General features: G+C 47.3%; 1 protein-coding gene across 4 annotated transcripts; it reads left to right on the top strand.

The window, feature by feature from the left end:
- Positions 1-9,769: 9,769 nt before the first annotated feature.
- On the top strand, positions 9,770-15,634 carry ANKRD40CL (ANKRD40 C-terminal like). 4 transcript variants are annotated; one of them, XM_070562235.1, is made up of 5 exons: positions 9,770-9,872; positions 10,313-10,445; positions 13,200-13,244; positions 14,146-14,321; positions 15,338-15,634. In XM_070562235.1, exons 2-5 carry the CDS (start codon positions 10,406-10,408, stop codon positions 15,479-15,481), a joined length of 405 nt encoding a protein of 134 aa, XP_070418336.1. In that variant the 5' UTR covers positions 9,770-9,872; positions 10,313-10,405; the 3' UTR covers positions 15,482-15,634. The 4 variants fall into 4 exon arrangements, with proteins under 4 accessions (XP_070418336.1, XP_070418334.1, XP_070418335.1 ...); XM_070562233.1 differs by having other exon boundaries at positions 13,200-13,277; XM_070562234.1 differs by lacking the exon at positions 13,200-13,244 and adding an exon at positions 13,096-13,161.

Here is a 15,634-nt window from a genome sequence, read left to right as displayed (position 1 = left end):
AGAGGAGACACAGCAGAGGGCGGTGCCTTTCCGCCTGCTCCGGCCCTCTGCTTCACTATGAGAACATGCCCGGGCAAGCCTGCTGGATGATGGGAGACCCAGGATATGTGGGGGAGAACACTCTGGACCGAGGGAACAGCAAGGCCCAAAGGCAGGAGCTTGCCTGGAGGGCTTGAGAGAGAGCAAAAGGCCAGCATGGTGGCAGCCCAGTGAGGGAGGGGACAGTTGCAAGGAGGCCATAGGCGTCAGACCACAGAGGGCTTCGTAGACCGTGGTAAGACGTGGGCTTGCACTCAGTGAGATGAGAAGCAGAGGCGGGCCGTGGTCTGACCACGCATGGAAAAGATGGCCTTGGTGCTGGTGGGAACAGAGACAGCACCTGGGCAGAGGCAGGGGCTCCGGGGGCCAGGGAATGTTGAGGTGATGAAACCAGGTGACCACCAGCCAACTGGCCTTGAGGTTCCCAGCCAGAGACTCCCAGCTCTCACCCTTCCAGGTGCACAGCCTTTTCCAGCCGCACAGTTCCCCTCAAAAACATTCAATTCCTTCCTGCCTCAGGCCCCTGGCACTGGCCGCTCCCTCCTTCTCCTTGTTCTCTGTCTGGCTAAGGCCTTGTCGTCAGGGTCATGACTTGAAAGCACTTCACAGAGCCCTTCTTCGCGACCCCATGCCCCACCCTCTAGCTCAGCTTCTCTGTTCGTCTCTCCTCCGCCCTAGCTTCCCCTGCAGAGCTCACTGGAATAACATCCACAATCCTGTGTTTACAGGTTCCTGTCTGTCTCAATGGGTTACGGAGAGCCAGGCCCCTTTCTAGCCAAGCTCCAGAGACAGGTGCCTGGGTTCAAGTCCCTGTTCATTTAGATCCGTATGAATTTGGGAAGGCTACTAAACCACCAGCCTCACTTTCCTCCTTGGAAAAATGGCAGTAACTTCAAGGACAAGACCCACTGAGATGCTGGAATTAAAGCACCGAGCTCAGAGCCTCACACTGTTCCACAAGGGTTAGCTATTACACCAGCCATGGAAAGAAGACCAGTGTAAGGATCCTCTGGAAGCACTTGGTCTGTTTACGTGACTGCACCGTGTTTGGCAAGCTCTCCGAGTGGCATAAACAAGCTGCACTCCAGGTGTCAGACTGCCCAGATGAGGCAGGTTTGAAACTGCCTCTTGGCAAATGCACATTCTGGGAAATAAGGAAGATGTATGGCATTTGTTGTTTCTGGTTGCTTAGCATCCAAACACCCATGGGGGGGGGGGGGGTCAAATCCCTGCAGGGGCAGGAGGCAGGGCTCCCCTATGGAAGCCCAGTGGGGCCAGACTCTCTCTCCCAGAGGCCCGCAGAGAGAGCTTGGGCACTCAGCTTGGGCTCATCCTCCCTACGACTGTAACAGTGACTGAGGGTCACACACAAGCTGGGACCATTGAGACGTCACTCCTCCGGTGTCAGGGGCCCAGTAGCCCGCACCAAGGGGCAGCCATGGCTGTGATGTCAGCAGGCCCATCCTCACGGGTCCCTGCCTGTGGTGCTGCCTTCCAGCCTTCTGGGTTGCTGCCCAGTTGGTACTCCTGGTTCTCCAGCCTACCCTGTGATTCTGTGGGCCACCCGTCATTCTTCCAGAAAATTCTTTTCAAGCTGTAGTTCACTAGGGTTGTTTTCTGTTGTTTGCAACCAGGAACTCTGACTCCTCTACCCTCCCAAAAGGGGCTGAGCACTAACCCTCAGGAAACCAAGCTGTCGCCCTCAGCTCCACCCCACACACCACCAGGAGCACAAAACTCCCCAGGGTGCTATGGCCGTGAGTCAGCCTGTACTCAGAGCACCCAGAAAACAGGGTGAAAAGGTGTGGCAGGCTGATATTTGCAAACACCAACCTCGCTTCTTTCCGAGTACGTCATACCACCCGCCCCAACGCAGAGGGCAGCAAGGGCGGCTCCAGGGCAGGGCTGTTCCAGATGAAATGGAGAGAAGCTAAAGGAGCTAGGTCTCGAATATTGAGCTTCAAAGCTGAGCTCCTTGCCTCAGTAAAAATACTACCCATCCCAGAGCATTCTCTTCCCACCACTCCCTCCCATTCTCCAGGCCGGAGCAGGGGTGCCACAGAGCTCAGGGAGGAGAGGAGCCTACCTCCTGGGTGGGGGGCCTGGAGGTGCCACTCTCTCAGGACACCCTACATGTTTTTATAGGTAAGCAGATGTGGTGGTGTGGCTCGTCTGGACAGAGAGGGCCTGATGCTGCCCCCTCCCCCAGGTTCCACAGGAGTGGCTGAGACAGGGTTCTGGGGCCAGAAGAGGCTAGGGTCAGGATGATACAGTGACAAAGGAGGCTGGAGGGACCATGGGCCCTCTTGGTGAATGCGGGCAGGGGTGGATGCCGGCATGGACAGACACCAGCAAGTGACGGCCAGTGGAGCCAGGGGCCATCTTTACAGATGCCAGCAGAGAAAATGAGAATGACCAAGATCAGAAGCCCTCTCCCTACTGACAGCACTAGCTGGAACCCCAGGGAGAGGAGGCAAAAACAGAATTGACTGAGGAAACCCTGAATTCTTTAAGAAAACGTTTCTACATCATGCAACATGGGAAATTGAAATGGAAATTAGAGTCAGTTATGGAAAACAAAGATGTTCACATATCTGATTTTGTGTCCTGCAAAGTTTGTACCTGCTACAAAGTATCCCACCCCAAAGAAGCCCACCACGGTCTTTACCCAAGAGAACAAAGGGTAGGCAGGTCTGCTCGTGGCCTGGAGAGCTTTAGGGAGAGTTGTGGAGAGAGACATTAGTAGGAGTTTGAAGCCTTGGTAAAGTGGCTTGCTTTCATTAGGCACCGGCTGTGTACCAGGCACCATGCTAAACACTATATACTAATTTGGGAAATTATTCCCATTCTACAGATGAGGAAACTGAGGCACAGAGGCATTGAAAGGGAGTGCCAGGACACACTGGGCTGATCTCCCACAGGACGGCTTTAGTCGCAGTGGCTGCACAGATGAGTTCCTTGGATAACCGAGAATGCTGCTCTGGGGCTTTAAATCCGAAGGTGGTGTTGGGAGAGACGGACTACCGGGAGGGAGGAGGTTTATCACAGCGCAGGTTCTTGGAGGGAACTCAGGAAGGAGCAGGGCGGCCCCTGGTGGACATGAGGAGAATGGCAGCTCGAAGGCTCTGCCCGCTCCGCCAATGGCCTTGAATGAGAGGAGGGGGAAGGGGCGGGCGCGGCTCAGAGGCGGGGCTGGCAGAGGTCGCAGGTTGAGATGTGGGGTCTGGACTCAGGAGCTCAGCCCTGAGACTGCAGTGGCTACTCCAGGGGGGCCCGGTCTGCGGAGGGGCATTCTGTGAGGACAGAGAGGAGGAAGGCAATGGCCCTTCGCTGAGCGCTGACCATATGCTTAGAAGAGACACCTGAAAAGAATGGTATCCACTTTAAAAATGGGCAAAGATACACAAGCACAGGCAAACCAAAAGGAAAACGAGGTCATGAGCTGAAGATCAAAGCCGAGTTCAACTCAGAAAGAATTACATGGAACAAAGCAGATCTCTTTATAATGCTGAGGGGGACAAGACCCCAGAAGACAAAATGTGCACCAAATAACATAATATAAAAACCTGTACATCACGAAAGTGAAAAGACAACCCATAGAATGGGAGAAGATATTTACAAATCATGTATCTGATAAGAGACTTGTATCAAAACACGTCAAAAAATCTCTTACAACTCAACAATAAAAAGACAACCCAATTTAAAAATGAGCGAAGGATTTTAATAAACATTTCTCCAAAGAAGATACACAAATGGCCAATAAGCACATGAAAAGATGCCCAATATCATTAGTCATTAGGGAAATTCAAAACCACGATGAGATACCACTTCACACCTACGAGGATGGCTAAAATTAAAAAACAGGTCCTAACAAGTATGGACAAGGCTGTGGATAAATCGGAACCCTTTGACCTTGTTAGTGGGATTGTAAAACGCTGCAGCCGCTCTGGAGAACAGTTTGACGATAACTCAGATGTTAAACATATAGTTATCCTATGACCTGGCAATTCCACTCCTATACACACTTAAGAGAAATTAGAAAAACATATGTCCACAAAGAAACTTGTACAAGAATGTTCATGGCAGCATTATTCATAACAGCCAAACCGTGCAAACGACCCAAATGTCCATCAACTGATGAATGGATAAATAAAATGCAGCAGACTCGTGCAATGGAATATTATTCAGCAATAAAAAGGAATGTAGTATAATACAGGCTACAACATGGATGAACCTTGAAAACATGCTAAGCGAAAGGAACCAGACACAAAAGGCCACGTATTGCATGACTCCATTGATAAGAAATGTCCAGAATAGGCAAATCCATAGAGACAGAAAGTATATTAGTGGTTGCCACAGGCTAGACCAGGGGGAACGAGAAGTGACTGCTGCTGGGTACGGGCTTTCTTTTCGTGGTGATGAAAATGTTCTGAAATAAGATAGTGGCGATTGAATATTGCACAACCTTGTGAATATACTAAAACCACGAAATTGTACACTTTAAAATTGGTAAACTTTATGATGTGAATTATATTTTAATAAAGCTGTTCTTTTAAAAACATATATAAGGCAAAAACTTTAGGAAATGCATGGAAAAACAGACAAGTGGAAACACCTCTCAGCCCTTAACAAACCAGATATTTGAAAAACCAAGAAAATCCTGTTTCTCAGAAGTTGTGCATTACAGACAATGAACACACCTGTCCAAGGGTCACGCATCCACTCCTCTCTTCAACAAATTTACACTGAGTACCAACCGTGTGCCGGGTTCATTCAAAGCCCTGGGGACACAGCTGGGAGCTGGGGAGAATCTCTGCTGTGCTGTGGCTCACATCCTGGTAGTAATGTAATATTTATAAACATTTGCAAAAATTGACTTGGGCTGCAAAAGAAATCTCAGTAAATTCCAGAAGAAATAGCACCTACAAGCCCCATTTTTTTCTACTACAATTGAAAAATTAGAAAGAAATAATAAAGCTAGAAATGAAATCCCCCCACCACTTAGAAACTTTAAAGCTCTCTCCTAAACAACCTTGTGTTCAAAAAGAACATGAAGACCCCCCCCCCCCAGTGCAGAGCATTTGGAAAGTGAGTTTACATATAGACGTGAGATGTACAGACAGCTGTCTATGGGATCACAGTTTTTCCAAGCACACTGCTGAAGTCAGAGCCAAGAAGGGGGCTCCTCAAGATCACTACTGTTATCTACCATTTTCCTAGAAATGTTAATACAATTGTACAAGAGAACGAAATAAGAAGTGACGTTGCTTACAAACAGCATCAGACTGGCAAGATGGAAAAGATTAATTCCCACTGCCGTCCAGCATGGAGTGAACTGGGCTCCACCGGGCCCCGTCAGTAGCGGCCAAGATCGGTACAATCGTCCGCCCTGCGATCCCACTTCTAGGAAGTGTCCTGTAGAAACACTTATGCAAGTGTTTGGGTAGGCCCCTCGCAAGAGACTGGAAGCAACTGTGTGTCAATAAGCAATTAGCGAAAAGATTCCACAGCCGCACTCTGGGATACTCTGAGGCAGCCAATAAAAAAGGTAGGTCTGTATAAATCTGTTGCTCTCCAGTGGGGGCAAATTAGCCTCCCAGGGGACACTGGACAACATCTGGAGACCTTTTTGATTACCATACGGTGGAGGTGCACTACTGGCATCTGGTGGGTGGAGGCCAGGGATGCTGCTCAACATCCTTCAGTACCCAGGACTGCCCCTGACAAGGGATGATCCAGCCCCAAATATCAACAGTGCCAAAGCTGAGAAACCCTGGTATAACGCAACACGGAAAAATACCCACCATGAATTGTTCAGTCAAAAAGGAAGTTCAGGGGGCCAGCCCTGTGGCATAGTGGTTAAATTCAGCACAGTCTGCTTCGGCAGCCTGGGTTGGCAGGTTCGGATCCCAGGTGTGGACCAGCACTACTTGTCAGTCAACACTGTGGCAGCAACTCACATATAAAAAGTAGAGGAAGACTGGCACAGATGTTAGCTCAGGGCTAATCTTCCTCAAGCAAAAAAAGAGGAAGATTGGCAACAGACGTCAGCTCAGGGTGAATCTTCCTCAGCAATAAAAAAAAAAAAAAAAATTACCTCCCAACAATTAAAAAGACCTACTAAATGATAAAGCTAAAACAATAAAAGAATTCAAACATGGCAGGATATAAAGCTCATACACTCTGGGCCACTATCCACCTGCCCTAATCAACCCCAGGGCCAGGTACCAGACAACTAGGGGCAGCCCCTACACCACAGAGCCCAGTGAAATTATTCAAACTAGACAATCCTAAACTCGCTTAGCCTGCTTACCCTGTCTCATCCATTCTTTCCATAAAATAAAGGCTCTCGTCCACATTTTCCCCTCCATCTGTCTCCTGACCAACCCCGGTGCTCCTCTGTGTGGCCCTGGGTGGCATGCCATGCCCCCTACCTCCTGCCTTGGGAACTGTGAGTCACAAACTATCTTTTCAAGGTCAGTTGTCTCCTGATCTGTTGGCTTCGTCACAGCTCAATAACAGTAAAATCTACATTTTAACGTGCCATCTCTTACTATTTCAAAGCTTGACAACTCACTATTGGCGAGGCTGTGGGGAAACAAGCATTCTCGTATATGCCAGTGGGATGGGAAATGGTTAAACACGTATGGAGGGAAATTTGGCACTAGCTAACAAAACTACACATGCATTTACTTTTTGACCCACCAATCCAACTTCTAGGAATTTAGCCAGAATATATACTTCCAACAATAAAAAAAATACACAGGCACAAGATTACTAATTGGAGCAGCATTGTTTATAATTGCAAAATACTGGAAACGTACTGAATACCTGTACGCAAGCATCTTGTTGCATAAACTACAGGATACTCACACTACTGTGGGGGCGGAGTGAGAAAAATCTCTATGAACTGATATGGAATAATTTCCAGGATATATTTTTTAGTGAAACAAAGGCAAAGTAGAAGAGAATACATGTACTATCTTTTCTGTGAGAACAGAATAATAAGAAAATATATATCTGGGGCTGGCCCTGTGGCCGAGTGGTTAAGTTTGTGTGCTCTGCTGCAGTGGCCCAGGGTTTCGCTGGTTCGGATCCTAGGCACAGACGTGGCACCACTCATCAAGCCACGCTGAGGCAGCATCCCACATGCCATGACTAGAAGGACCCACAACTAAAAATATACAACTATGTACTGGGGAGCTTCGGGGAGAAAAAGGAAAAATAAAATCTTTAAAGAAAAAGAAAATATACATCTATCTGTTTAATTTTGCAAAAAGAAACATAGGAAGGATAAGTTAGAAACTAAGGAGATCAGTTTCCTACAGGGGATAGAAGAAAGCAAAATGGAAGGGCTGGAGGGTTGAATAACACTTCTCAAAATATAAATTTTTGTGCAGTTTTGACTCTTAGAACCATGTTAGTGTTTTATATACTCAGAAAAATATCAACGAGGATTGAGAAGAATCCTAAAATGCAAACACAAGCAATGAACCTAAGGGTATTTCAAATGAGCAATTCTGGAACTACTTTCTGTGTGTTGTAGAATGGAGCAAATGAGTAAACATATTAAAGATGTTAGGAACCAGATTCCCCACTGTTGGAGAAGAGAGTTACAATATGGAATTGAAGAAAGCTTGGGAGAGCCCTGTGGCTTGGGGATGGAATTGGAAGTATCAGTATGAACGTGTGGTCTTAAATATATATATGCAGAAATAGATAAATGTGTGTATGTGTGTATGTGCATGTGAGTATGTGTGTTCCTAGTTCTGTCCACTGGAAGGGCCAAGCAGCATTCTTCTTGACATCCCTGTAGGAACGAGTATACCCGTTCTCCACTGACAGGAACCTGGCTCCATGGAGAAATCACTGATTCTGGGGTTAGGGCAGGGAAAATACAAGTTGAGCCCAGAACATCTTTTTTTTTTAAGATTTTTAAAATTTTTTCCCTTTTCTCCCCAAAGCCCCCTGGTACCTAGCTGTGTACTTTCAGTTGTGGGTCCTTCTAGCCGTAGCATATGGGACGCTGCCTCAGCGCGGCCTGATGAGCAGTACCACGTCCGCACCCAGGATCTGAACCAGCGAAACCCTGGGCTGCCGCAGCGGAGTGCACGAACCTAACCATTTGGCCACGGGGCCGGCCCTGAGCCTAGAACATCTTGATGTGCCAGAAAGTAAGAATGTGCTCATAAAATGACGGAGATATGTCACAGGATATGGGAAACAGCTGTAGCAGATACTGTACAAAGTTGGAATAGTTTGAACACCAAAATTAGTAATGATAGTAATGAATTACAACTCATTGAATAAAATAAGAATCCATGGGTCCAAACTGATAATAGATGAACGAATGAGAAGAAAAGCTCTTTCTTACAGTAGAATACCAAATAATGAGTGTAGAAAGAATAATGGAATTAGAGAATCACCATTTTGCACTCATCATAGTAACAACTGATTCAAGCCAAAATCTTCAACAGATTCTATAAACTAAACGGTGAAGATTTGAAGAACAGCGCATCTGCACGGTTTCATAATATCTCCCCATAACCTACATATTAATTACAAAGGGAGAAAGACAAACTGTACAATGGAAAAATCTGGCAGACACCTCCTTCCACGAGTGAATAAAGTTCCCATCCCCTAAAGTGGTCCAAACCCACAGATGCCTCCCAACACCACGCACTAAGGCAAACCCAGCGTCACTTCTGTGGTATTCCTGCCAAAGTGCATAACCTGAACCTAATCACAAGGAAACATCAGACGAAACCAACTGAGGGACAAAAGACAAAATTACTGGCTTGGACTCCAAAAATCTCAATGTCATGAAAAACAAAGAAAGGCTGAAGAATTCTTCTGGATTAAAGAAATTTATGAAACGTGAAAATTAAATGCAATGCATGATCCTGAATTGTATCCCAGGCCAGAAAAAAAAAAGAGAGAGAGAAAAACAAGAACAAGTGAGTACTGTTGAGTGAATGAATCAGTGAGTGGGGAGTGAGTGAATGAATGGACAGAGCAGGGGAGTGAAGTGGAAATGGACGAAGGCTCCCTGTCAACGCGAAAGCCTTGTCATCTCCAGTCCCTCTGCGCCTTGAGGCCTCTCCGCTCGGGTGAGGAGGTGCAGGATGGCTGGGTTTATGGCTGACCACACCCTGGCGGCCAGGCTGGCCACAGTTCATTTTCTTCCCCATTCTTAGGAGGTCAGGCCAGGTGGATCCCCACTGCTTCCTCCTCTCTACAGGGGGCCCCCTTCCTCCGTTCTTGGCAGAAAGGCGCTGCAGCGCATATTGGGGAGGTGGCAGCAGGCTGGCAACCAAGCGGCCCAGATCTAGCCCCAGGCCTGTGCGGGGCTGCCCATGTGACTGTGGGCGAGTATTTCCCTTTCTTGGGCCTCTGTTTCCCCATTTACACCTTAAGCAGTTTGGCCAGATGAGTGGTTCTCAACTTTGGCCACACGTTAAAATGAGCTGGCTGGGGAGTGGGGCCCAGACACTCGCGGGTTTTAAGGCTTCCCAGGTCATTCCAACACACAGCTAAATTTGAGAGCCTGTGGGCTACGATCTCCGTGGTTCCCTACAACTCTGATGCTGAGGCCCACCTTGATGGCCTGTCCTTTTGCTGTCCTCTGTCCCTGGAGGGTTAAGTGAAATGCGAGTCACCTCCAAACACGCAGGTTCCTATCCTCAGCCGGCCTTTGAGGCAGCAGCCCTGCCCAGGACTTTGCCCAGCCCCACCCACCCTTCAATGAACCTCCTGCTCCAGCCCTTGCCGCCTCCATTTTGATGTTTGGAATCAGGGAATCCAGGATCCTTGCCAAGGCTGAGTCTCCCCAGGTATGGGCCAGGGCCTTCCTGCTTTCTTGTCACGCACAGCTACTGAGGAAGGGGCTGGGAGAAAGGGAGAGAGAACTGGGGAGGAGGGGAGCCTGTGCAATCAGGGATACTAGGGGTCTGGCTTTTCTTATCCATGAGGTAGCAACTGCTAACCTTTTCCAAGGAGGGCTGACCCCCAGCTGGGGTATGGCTGGGTGCCGCTGGCTGTGCCTCCCAGCCCTCCCCTCCTAGGGGCGCCATTCCCTTGGGGAGCACTATGAGCCTAGACTGTCTCCCAGTGGACATGGCCTGAGGAGGGAGGAGGGAGCCTTGAATTTCAGTCCCTTCCTTCACTCGCGGCATCCTGTGCAAGTCATGCGACATACCTGAGCCTTAGTTTGCCTATCTATAAAATGCCCTATCTCACCAGCTAATGAGAAGAACTTCTTGTGTCACTGCAGATGCACTGAGGCTTTAGAAAGTGCTTCTTAACCGATCGGGAGCTCATGCATAAGTGTGAGAAGGCTGCTGATCTGACACGACAGAGCTGAACCATGGCTGAACCCCAACAGGACATGAGGGATGAGCCCGCAGGTGAGTCTGGAAGTCCTGTTTCCAACATGGTCCTCAAGGAGGATTGGGGAGGGGCCTGAGGAAGGGAGATACAGGGGCGATGCTGCAGCCAAGGGGTCTGTGGCCCTCCCCTACTCTGCCAGTGGTGTGGTCAAGAGCAGGGCGAGTCGACCAAGGGTCCTTTCAGGGGGAAACAAGTATCAACAGCTAGTAAATAATAGCGGCCTGCAATTGCCGGCTACGTGCCAGTAGTTGGGCTTTCTGTGCACTGTCTCATTTGCTTCTTACAACCTTGTGGGGTAGAGATTGTTAATCCCATTTCCAGAGCAGAAAACTGAGGCTCAGAGAGGTTAAATAACTTGTCCAAGGTGTCACAGCTACCAAACAGCAGAGGAAAAATTCAGACCCAAATCTGCCTGATTTCAAAGGGCGTGCTTTCTGACCTCTACGAGACCCTGTCTAGCCACAGGGTATCTGAATCTGACAAACTAATCAGAAAATAAGATGCTTTTAAACATGGTAGGCCAGGCTGGGGGAAGTTCTTGAGCTCTGTGTTGGATGAGTAGTGGAGACATGGAGAAGGCATCGTCTAGGTTCAAATATGCTGTCTCTGGGGTGCTGAGGACAAGCTGCTACACGGGCTGCCCGGGAGAGGGGCCTCAGCCCTCCAGACCCCAGCGCTAAGCTCCCTCTAGGGCCCTCAGTGAGAGTGGAAGAGCGAAAATGAGACTGTGCACTAAGGGGAGGGACATTCTGTCCTGGGTGGGGGCTGAGCTGGGCAGGAGGCATTTGGCAGTGTGGAAAAAGCATGATTTGAGCCCTAAGCAGGACCGGCTTCATGGGCCTGCCATCAGAGCAGTTGCGCAGGATCCTGCATTCAGAAAGGCCCCACACTTGAGATTAAATGCTCTGTGCTTGCTGGTTTGAAATTTTTAGTAATTTTATCTTTGTTTTGTAAGTGAAGTTAGATGGGACAATGGAGCACGTGCTAGGGGATTGGGAGCTTGCAGCCTTGGCTCACGTGTGTGGTGCCACTCCCAGCCCACTGTCCCCTTCCCACCCCACCACCGCTATAACCTCCCCCCGAGTCCCTCATTCTGCTGTCACCCTCGGCCCCTGGTGGGGACTGATGCCTACAAGTTGCGATCTGAGATGGGGAAGACAGGGCATGTTCTGAGGGCAATTGGGCAGAGAGGAGGCGGGGACCTCTCACCCCCCAACCAGGTACCAGTGTGTTCAGGTGGGGAGGTCGCAATTCCTGAGGGGTGGCCCATCTGCCCCGAGTTAGGGGTGCAGCTTGTGGGAAGTCGTTTTGCACATTTTCCTTCTGCACTGGGCTCCACTCCCCAGGTCCTGCTGTTCACTAACGGAGCAAACTCAAGCAAATTACTTCACCATTCAGCCTGTTTTCTTGTCTGAAAATGGCAATAATGTCTACACCCCATAGGATTCTTTTGAGGACAGTGAGGTTTCTATTTGTCTTTTTTTCCAAAATTCAAGTCTGATTATGACAGCTGAAAACTGTCTAATGGCTTGTTGTTGTTCCAGAATAAAGACAAAAATCTTTCACCTAGACCAGTGCTGTCCAATAAAAGTATAATGTAAGCCACATATGTAATTTAAAATTTTCTAGTAGCCACATTTAAAAAGAGTAAATGGGCAAAATAAATTTTATTTACTTCACTCATATATCAAATTAGTTCAACATATAACCAATATTTAAAAATTAATGAAATGTTTTACTTCAATGAAATTTTTTCCACAAGTCTTTGAAATCCAGTGTTTCTTTCATACTTAGAGCATGTCTCGTTTCATGTGACTAGTGGCTACCGAAATGGACAACACAGGGGTACACGTCCATAATCCCATGGTCTCTCCGTCGCCGGCCTCGCCTGCCTGGTCTCACTGTCCCTCCATGCTTTCTGCCCCGCAGCCATACTCAATTGCTTTTCTTTTCTCAAAAGCTCCACTCCCTCCCCACACAGGGCCTTCTACTGTTCTGGGTCCTGGAAAGATCTTCTCCCTTTCTTCCCTCTGGATCTAGAAATGCCTGCTCACCCTTCAGATGTCAGCTCAAATGCCCAGCCTTCAGGGAGAACGTCCTTGACCTCCTTCCATGCTGTCCTGTTGTGTATTTCATCCTCAGCACGCCCACAATGGTGCTTTCACATTTACTTGAGGTCACTTGATTAATCTCTCTTTCCTGCTAACTTATAAAGGCCAGGACAGAGACTACTCTGGTTTTTGTGGTTGTTTTACTCATCTCCCCAGGGTTTAGCACAGTGCCTGGTGCAGAGCAGGCTTTCCACATGCAGGATGGATGGTGTAAGCATGTACAAGGGTGCATGTACAAGGCCGGCCCCCTGGAAAGTACTCTGTAACGTCCACTCCTCTCTCTTCCCTCTGGCTGAGAAAACCTCTCCTTATAAGGGGACCGTTCTGACTGTATAACTCTGCCAGAAAACTGGAGACACAGAGCACTCAGTGCTGAAAACATTTAAGCAGAAACTTGAGTTAAGCACACAGATCATAAATATTTCTTCCCCAGATAACGTACCACTTAAAAATACTGCCTCAGCCCCTTCTCACGATTTGGGTGGTGATTAAGGAAAATTATTCTTCACGTCTAAACCTAATTACTACCCATTCTGGGACTGGTTTTTCCCTTCAGGAGGAGGAGCAGGAAGTGGAGATGGGGCACCAGCGTCCCCTAACTGGCAGAGAGCCAAGCGCCAAGGTGCTGATGTTTCTCAACTTTCTCTAATCCTTTCTCAGGTGAAAATAAACAAGGCCCAAATCCACCACTGCCAACTGACCCAGGTGATGATGCCAAACCTAACCATACCTGTCTAGGTGAGGACTCAGCCCCTAGATCACATTGCAAAGCCGAACTCACTCTTTGGTTTCCTCTGCCTCCAGTCAATACTGCCCCTTCCTAGGACAGTAAGTTTTAAGACTCTCAATACCACTGCTCCAAAAGAGGGTAGAATTATCCTATTTCTCAGGGCCTACCTCTTACCTTGAAGTCCTGGGGTGGGGCATGGGGGTGTGGTAGGAGTCACACAGAAGGATTTGCACCTCTGCACAATGGCTTCTCAAGGATACAGAGCCCCAGGGCTACACATCTCCTTGAAGCTTTCCAAATAACCAACATGGTACAAATAACTCCCATGTGTTGCCCAAGGGCGATGTATTTAAAGATTTTTTTTTCCTTTTTCTCCCCAAAGCCACCCCCCCCCCCCGTACATAGTTGTATATTTTCAGTTGTGGCATGTGGGATGCCATCTCTGCATGGCTTGCTGAGTGGTGCCATGTCTGCACCCAGGATCCGAACCAGCAAAACGCTGGGCTGCTGAAGTGGAGCACGTGAACTTAACCACTCAGCCATGGGGCCGGCCCCCTTGGGCGATGTATTTAAATATCCACTGCATAGTCAAAATCTTAGCCTGGTTTCAAACTGCAAGCTTTTTGTTTGCAGTGGGTACAATGGGGCATATATCCCAGAGCTTGCCCAACATACTAAGAAAAGCCTCAGATAATTCAAAGTTTATATATGCCAATAAAAGCTCCCTACTTATAATTCAGTTGTTGGGATATGTACTTGATGATTGGGTAATAACTGTTCATCTTGGGATTATCTATACTGTAATAACTGGCAGTGTTGAAAGGCTTTAAAACAGGTATTTTGTTTCTTTTACAAATGAATTTGCGTGTGATGTAGAGCTGGTGCTGAAAGTCAGAATTCAGAGCCCCAAAGAAAATGACTTTATTGAAGTTGAACTGAACAGACAGGAGCTGAGTTATCAAAATCTGCTGCAAGTGAGCTGCTGTGAACTGGGGATAAACCCCGATCAAGTGGAGAAGATCAGAAAGCTACCAAACACACTGCTCAGAAAGGTAGAGTATCCAAGTTTCTAAATGCAGACCGGGCTCTAAGGTGGGTAAAGTTATATTCTGTAAAGCCAAGCATTTAGCTTTTGCATTTCTAATATAAAAACAAAATTCAAGACATTGTAAATTCTCACTGCAGGATGGTCCAATATGGTAGCTAGGTAATTTGCAATCTGGTGCTTCTACAGACGCACACAATTCATCCCCCCTTGAAATTCCCTGAATTATCACAAATGCCCAAATTTAAAACTCTAGTTCAAAACACATGGCCCCTCCAACCTCTGCAAAACTGACTGGTTAACAATAGGTGGCATGGCTCCCAGAACAGAAAACACAAACCCATTCTTACTTGCTTAGCAAGTTGGCCTTTGCAATCTCAGGAAATAAAATTTTGCATTTTTATGTACTTTCCAGATTCAACATACAGACCTCAGTTTTTAATGCCAGGAGAAAAATCTCATTTCTTTGGGCTTAAAAAAAAGAAAGCTTTCTAAATGCCTTTAGCAATTTTTTTTTTAAAGATTTTTCCTTTTTTCCCCCAAAGCCCCCCGGTACACAGTCATATATATTTTCAGTTGTGGGTCCTCCTAGTTGTGCTATGTGGGACGCTGCCTCAGCATGGCTTGATGAGTGGTGCTAGGTCTGTGCCCAGGATCCAAACCAGCCCCCCTTTAGCAATTCTTATTGGTGTCTTGGCTAGCTATCTTCTTTGTAAACTAACAGTAAGTGACAGGATGATCACACTTTCTAGATACCTTAAAAAAAAAAGCCCTGACCTAATGTTTTTTCTTGAGACGCACCAAATTGGGACTATAGTCCCCTTTGGTCCCTGCAAATGGGACCAAAAAAAGAAAAAAGGTCTCAAGTATTTACTCAGTTTTATCATAAATAGAGAAAACAATGCAGAAATATCTTATGAGTTTAGGCAAGAACCCAAGATCCTGGCCAATATTATTAAAGCTTTTATCTTAATAACTTCATGTGGTATTTATAAACCAGTACAATTTTTTCTCCATATTAAGGACAAAGACATTCTAAGACTACGGGACTTGCAGGAAGTTGAACTCATTTTAATGAAAACTGGGAGCTCTCAATTGATAGAATACACACCGTCTCTGATAGAGAAGCCCTGCTACAACAGTAACGCTGCAAAGATGACTTATTAAAAGTCCCAGAAACTAAAAACTGGAATCAGCATTTTGTAAACAATGAAGCCTGGATGCATGTACCAGTGTGCTAACTTTTTGTGTGTGCCTCAGAAAGTTGTTTCGTCTCTGCAAAGATGACTTATTAAAAGTCCCAGAAACTAAAAACTGGAA

The sequence above is a fragment of the Equus przewalskii genome, chromosome 10 (genome assembly GCF_037783145.1).
Source record: "Equus przewalskii isolate Varuska chromosome 10, EquPr2, whole genome shotgun sequence".
NCBI lineage: Eukaryota > Metazoa > Chordata > Mammalia > Perissodactyla > Equidae > Equus > Equus przewalskii.
The sequence above is the reverse complement of the archived record's forward strand: the minus strand, read 5'-3'. Positions and strand labels throughout refer to the sequence as shown.

Coding starts and splice junctions, on each gene's coding strand:
- ANKRD40CL (XM_070562233.1), top strand. CDS start 10,406: ATGGCTGAACCCCAACAGGACATGAGGGATGAGCCCGCAG. Junction 10,446..13,199: donor CATGAGGGATGAGCCCGCAG/GTGAGTCTGGAA, acceptor ATCCTTTCTCAG/GTGAAAATAAACAAGGCCCA. Junction 14,322..15,337: donor CAAACACACTGCTCAGAAAG/GTAGAGTATCCA, acceptor CTCCATATTAAG/GACAAAGACATTCTAAGACT.